At 32.4% G+C, this 7068-nt stretch overlaps 1 protein-coding gene across 1 annotated transcript; it reads right to left on the reverse strand.

Annotated features, from left to right (window-relative positions):
- Positions 1 to 369: 369 nt before the first annotated feature.
- Positions 370 to 6388, reverse strand: LOC114166816. Its single transcript, XM_028051655.1, has 7 exons — positions 5709 to 6388; positions 5424 to 5573; positions 5152 to 5253; positions 5016 to 5060; positions 1447 to 1795; positions 1174 to 1363; positions 370 to 1072 (listed from the first exon to the last, which is right to left on the reverse strand). The coding sequence occupies exons 1-7, from the start codon at positions 6298 to 6300 to the stop codon at positions 437 to 439; spliced, it is 2064 nt and encodes a 687-aa protein (XP_027907456.1). The 5' UTR covers positions 6301 to 6388; the 3' UTR covers positions 370 to 436.
- Between the last annotated feature and the right edge of the window lie 680 nt (positions 6389 to 7068).

A 7068-nucleotide genomic window follows, 5' to 3' on the forward strand; every position in this document is an offset into this window, starting at 1 on the left:
CTAAATGTATAATTAAAGTCCAACCAAAAGTTAAAAACTCTTAATAAATGTGTTTTTTATTCGATAATCAGTGTATTCATGAATACGAAAATTGAGTTAAGGTGAGAATGAAAAAAAAAAGAAGATACTCAAATTTGAGAAAATAAAAAAATAAATAAATTATTTCCTTTTAAATAAAATTTAAAATCATCTAATTTAATTAATTATATTAATCTCATAAATTTTTAAAATTTAATTTATTCTAAAATTCGTTATTCCAACATATGTTATCATAAAACATTTTAAATTCTCAAAAAAATAAAGTATTCTATTAAGTTCTATATACCGAATCACACAATTTAAAAATCATACATCATTAATCCAAATGTATAATCAAACTCCAAACAAAAGTTAAAAACTCTTACGATGTGTTGTTGTGTATCCAATACTAATAACATCAACAATGACTCATGCAACGTTCAATCAATCTTGTTGGAAAGACCTTCTTAACTTGCTTCCAAAGATGCTTGGTGATGCTTCGAACCATCACATAAACAGGAAACTGAATGATTGCAAAAATGGTGACAGGAAAGAAAGCAGCACTGTATATCAATGTGGAAGTCCAATTCTTCCATTCCAAACGAATAGTGAGCAACATGGTTGCACTGAATGCAAGCATTGTTGTCATCAACGACAAGAACAACAAAGCAAATCCCAAATTGAGTTTTCTTGGTAGAGACTTATGAAAATCCCATAAATCACACGGGGAAGTGAGAATGGAAAGAAACACCACCACTGAAGCAAGTGACGTAGCAAGAGCCACAACATCCATGATTGTGAAAAAGAGAAACTCACTTGAATGAAGGAACACAGGAGTTCCATTTTCAGTTCCACCTGGAATGGTGTATGCCGCAGCAAATACAACTGTCGCAACCAAAATAGCGACCGTGGAACATGATTGAGCTGTTTCCTTCAACCATTTTTGTGCCTCCTTAAGCATTCCATCATGCTCAATTTCTAACATGTCTTCTGGTGTGTGTCCATCTATGTCAGAGTGCATGTTGTAATGTTTAGGTGTGAATCTTCTCACAGTCTGCAAACATAATAGTTACTTTCTAGTCACAGTAAAATTTTAAATTAATAGTGTCCAAATATATACATGTCAATATTGTAAAGGTTTAATTAAGTACTTACATCATACCAACGCAACTCATCTTGCAAATGGAATGCCACTCCAGCTAAGTGTTCTGCTTTGTAGTAATCCATTCTTGCAACTTCATGCAAGACAGTTCTTTCTTTATCTGTGATTTGACCAACCAATGATTCCATTGTACCTGTTCTTTCTATTATTTTAAGGATTTTCTTCTGTCGATACTTAACAGCCCTGTGAACAAACTAAACAAAATAAGTATGACAATACTGAAAGAAAATTGCAATAAAACATTACTACTTTTGATCCATTCTTACATTGTCAATATGTTCTGCTTATTCTTAGTGACATGATATATAGATGCAGGATACACTTCAAGAAACTTTTTAACAATTTCTACAATTCCAGTCTTAGCTGCTATGAACAATGCTATGCGTTCTGGTCTTTCTTCAATGTTCTTGCGTCTCTCTTCCCTTTTTTGTACACTTACTCTTCTCCTTTTCGCCACATTTAAAGGATCACGTGGCATTGTAATCAATAATGTCCTATTATACTCATTGCTTGATACTTGCCATGATAAGTCATATTTTACTAAAGTGCTGGCTAGTTGTTCAGCCAACTTATGTTTTTTCTTTTCCTTCCACATATGGTCAATGCCTTCAAACTCTGAAATGAAAGATCAATAAAAAGATTTATCATAATGAAAGAATTGGTGGAATATATAATTTAACTAGTTGGTAAAGGATTCTTAGTAAAGTCAACACGTTAGTTGCAATTTCAAGTATTCAAAATATTAATATTACATTTTTTTATCAGCAAAATATCAACATTAAATGTTTAATTGTTGATGTTATTGGTGAATGAATAAATGTAGAAAATATCAAAATTTTCTTTAGCTCCATATATCCTTTTGCTAGACAGCAAGACTACGCTCCAATGGACTTTTTTTAGTTGTTAGCTACTATTTTATTCCTACCAACATGACAATCCATAGGAAATCTAACCACACAATAAAGTGTTCAAAATCTTGGATTCATCATAAATAAAGATCAAATAAATATATGTATGGTATATAAGTGGACACAAATTTCACTTTCAACATGGTATCAAAGTCATGTTAAAGTTTATCCTAATAGTTTGTTGTTTGTTAGATCTATTGTTCCATATGCTATCAAACAAATATCTAAATTTTTTGCTCAACATGTATATGCCTCAGTGTGAAAGAATGTAATTGAAATCCTATATCGATGAGAGATAAAGCCAAATTATAATATAGGAATGAAGGCAAACTTCTTATAAAAGTCGATTTATAAAGTTGAGTTAAATTTAAAATCAATTTCTAAAGATTAAAACAAAGATACGTCTCATAAATTGTCAAATAAATTGAGGAAAACAATGCAACATTTTATGATGTGTGTTTGGATGAGGCAATTCAAGAGGGTAATTTATTTATTTAGAGAAATTGAAATTCTTTCAAGGAAAATGACTTGTTTTGATGAGGAAATTAAAAGGAAATTGAAACTGAAATTGAGAAATTTTAAGAAAGTATTTCAAATAACTAAAATAGTAAAATTTCAAATTCACTCAAAAAATAAAGAAACTGAAATTTCCTAAGTTGTGAAATTGCTCATTGGTTAGGACAAAAAATGTCTACAAGACCAAAAAGTTGAGTCGGATCTGGCAGAAGGTTAAGATGAGTCTGTTCGGGTCGAAGGACAAGTCGGGTCAGACCAAACTAAAGGTCAAGATGGGTCAAGTCGGGCCAAAGTTCGAGTTGGACCAAACCAGATCAAAGGTTGAGCTAGACCGACCCCAGTCGGGTTGAAGGCCAAGCTAAGCTAGGTAGGGACGAAGGTCAAGCTGGGTCGACGATCGAGCTAGGTCGGTCCGAGTCAGGTTGAAGGTCGAACCGGGTCGGGCCGAAGATCGAGTCAAGTCGAATCAGATCGAAGGTCGAGCTAGACCAAAGGTCATGCCGGGCCGTGCCACGCCGTAGGTCGAGGTGGACCAAAGATCGAGTAGAGTCGGGTCAGTCAAGTTGGGTTTAAGGTCGAGGCGACTGAAGATCGATGCTACTGAAGGTTGAGTCAGGCCAAAGGTCGAACCGAGCCAAAGGTCAACTTGAACCAAAAGTCAAGACGAGTCGTACCGAATTGAAGGTTGAGCTAAGTTAGTTAAATATTTCAATTACTTATCCAAACTAATTATTTAAGAAATGAAGATAATTCAATTACAAGTAATTCAATTACTAGATATTTCAATTTCCTGGTATTGTCGAGAGGTTAAGCCCTTAAATGGAAGGTTTTTTTCTGGCTCATGTCCCTTTAAAAATTCTCTAGTTAAGAAATCAGGAATAAAATTATTTTTTCCTATTATAAATTCAATGGTAAACTCAAAGCACGATAACAAACTTTTCCAACGAGTAAAAATCTATTTAGAAACTAAACTTTTAACATCTTTTTCCAAAATTCCTTTGCTGATTTACAATCAATTCTAGAGTAAAAAGGATTTGTTTATTAAATATTTTGGAATTTTGAAACACACAAAACAATTGAAAGAATTTCCTTTTTTACTGTACTATATTTCTGTTGTATATCATTCCAAATTCCTTAATCTTGTGTTTGGATGAAACATTTTAACAATTCTAAGAAATTGAAATGCATTGCATTTGAAATTTTTTAATTGAATTTCCTTCATTATCTAAATAATCTGTTTGGATAGAGTAATTGGAATACCTTACATTTCAATTTCTTGTTTAGATAAAATAATTGAATTTCTCTTATGAGATAAAATTTCATTTTAATAAAATTTATTTTAATATATAAATTTTGAAATTAAATTGAACAAATATTATTGTGAACTTAAAATATTTAAATTCGATCAAATTTCGATCGAGTCAACTCGATCAAATTCAGCCAAATTTTGGCCAGCGTAAACGTAGTCCAATTTGGCCAAATTTAGGTTAGAGCCAACTCGATCACATTCAACCAAATTTCAGTTGGTGCTGACCCGACCAAATTTTTCAAAATTTTAGTTGAAGTCAACTCGACCAAATTTGGACGAATTTAAGATTATGTCTTCTCGGTCTGACCCGTCTGGGTCGTTGGGTTTGTTTGGGTCATCTTGTCCGCTTGATCCATCTGGGTTGTCAGGCTCGTTTTGGTAGTCGGGCATGCTCGATCTGCCTTGATCGTTGACCCGCTCAACCCATCTGTATCGTCGGGTCTACCCAACCTGTCTGGATTGTTAGGCCAGCTCGACCCATGTATGTCGTCGGACCAAACCGACCCGTCTAGGTCATCTGGGTCAAATTGAAACCTCTAATCTTGAACAATGAGGAATTCCACAAATTGTGGAATTTCAATTTCCTTCTTTTTTGAGTGAATTTCAAATTCTACTATTTTAGTAATTTAAAATACCTTAAAATTTCACAATTTCAATTTCCTTTTAGTTTCTCTATCAAAACAAGTCATTTTACTTAAAAGAAATTCAAATTCTTCAAATAAATGAATTACTTTCTTAAATTGCTCCGACCGAACACATCATTTGCTCCTTTTTACTCAATTTCTGGTAAAATAAATACATGCTCGGGACACTTCGCGGCTCTAGCTCTGAATCCCCAATCGAATTCCTTTTAAAAGAAAATTGTTCCTTTTAAATAAGTCACAGATTATAGCAAGTCTTACAAATTACTATTCTCATTATCATTTTATAGCCATGCTAATCAGTTTTTTTTTTTTTTTTAAATGTTTAACTTGTACTGAAATTGAAGAAATTTATTTAGCTAGAATATTGCTTGTTTGCAGTAAAGTACTGCGTTGAAAAACTTAATGTAATAATGATTCATTCAAGATAATGGAATGAAGACAAAGCTCGTAAGAAATACCTGCAGCCAAGCTTTTCCAAAAGCTGTAGTTTATGTTTGAAATGGCTGAAATTTGTAAATATATATTCTAATGTTATATATAAACACATATCACTCACAATATTTTAGAAAAACGTAATTGAATTTACTGGAGTACCAGATTTGCAGACTTTAGGCTCATCCTCTTTACCATTTTCTTCATCCTTCTTTTGTTTAAACAACTGACACTGTTCATCATTGTCATATTCATCAGGGAGCACTGAAACACAGATCATAACCAAACAACATTACTTATATGTATCAATGGTGAAACAGTTATGATAAATATTGCAATTGTTCTGAGAAAAAAGAGCAAAACTCATTTACAATTTGAATGTGAAGCGTTATATCAATTATTATAAAGGTTAAAAACAGAGATTGGGAAAGTACATATATATATGATGCTCTTCACAAGTCCCAGGTGAATATGGCTTCGAAAAACCTGTGGCATTTTCGAAAGTAATTGAAGACTTGTTAATTGCTTCTCATCCCTTTCCAGAGCAAGTGTTTCATCTTTTCTTTGCAGCCAAATTGCAACATCTGCCCCCAACACGACAGAAACACAACAGAAATTATTATAGTGTTTCAGTTAAAACAATTAAAAACAAAAACACAACAGAAATTTGTTTCAAACACACGCAGACAAGCAAGTATAGAGAGAAATGAAAGACATACGAAAATGTTGGCCAATGACACTGGCATGAAGAGCGTTATATTTGTCAGATCGACGAAAATGTTTTGGAAGATTGTCCACAGTGCCCACAGTGCCCACACGGTTAGCCATATATCTGAGAATCTTGAGCTTTCCATGCATGGCAGCGACGAACAGAGGGGTTTCTCCTCTGTTGTTTCTGAGCTCCACCAATGGCTTCTTCTCCTCCATTTCTCGTGGCACCAACTGATCTTCAAATCTGAACACAACCTCAGCCATTTCCATCGCCTTTTTGGAAAACACGATCTCGTGCAAGACGGTGTTTCCCTCACCATTCGGCTTGCACAAAGCGTGCCACCTTTCTGCTTCAGGCACCATTTCTATCATCTCTCTCACCAGTTCAGGGTTGGAGCGAGTTGCAACGTGGATCGCGGTGTTCCCTAACAGGTCAAACTTCGTGAGAATGATTCCACGGTTTTCCATCATCTTTTTCTTGAAATCTTTCCACCGTTTTTCCATGGCTGCTTTTTGAGCTTCTTTCGTTTCCTCACAGAACAGTTTCGTTTCTTCCATTCTGTTCAACTCTCCGTTCTCCGGTGTCTGCATTTCACTCATTTTTTAGCACTCAGAAAATATGTAAGTTCACTCATTCCCTCTCCACGCACATAAATAGTTAAGTATTTTCCTTCAAGTGAGAGAATCAAAGAAGAGAATCATGCCACAACATAAATAAGATGAAAAATATTTTTTCGTTACTAAATCTCGACACTTTCTCTTCTAATTTTAGGTAGTATTTTCTAAACAGGAAGAAAATTATCAAAATTTAATAATAAAAATATCATTATCTAAATAAAATATATAATGGAAGAATTATGCATATCACCAATAAGAATTTTACATATTCTAAAAATTAAAAGACAACTAACCCTAAATAATACGTTTAAATAACAATCAATTTTTATACAAGAAAAATAATTAATCTGATAATTTAGAAATTAATTTTTAAAATCGTCAAAATTTTGTTAAGTAATATTAAAGATCAATTTATTAATTAATTCACAATCTAATAATATTTTCATAATAAAAATTATTATATATATATATATATATCAATATTTTTAATTTATAAATTAATATCTAAATTGATAATTATTTTGATTAATTATTTTTTTCCCTAGTTACTATTTAAGTATTTTTTTAATATAATAACTGAAAAATTATTTTCAAAATTTATATTTTGATTATGTTAATTATTTAAATATGATTTAATAAGTGATGTTTATCATTATTGTTTTCATAATAAAATTGGATATACAAAAACAGATATTATAAACGTGATTTAAAAAAATTAAACATGCTTCCGGTACAAAAGTCAGACCTAGA

Source organism: Vigna unguiculata, chromosome 10 (assembly GCF_004118075.2).
Source record: "Vigna unguiculata cultivar IT97K-499-35 chromosome 10, ASM411807v1, whole genome shotgun sequence".
NCBI lineage: Eukaryota > Viridiplantae > Streptophyta > Magnoliopsida > Fabales > Fabaceae > Vigna > Vigna unguiculata.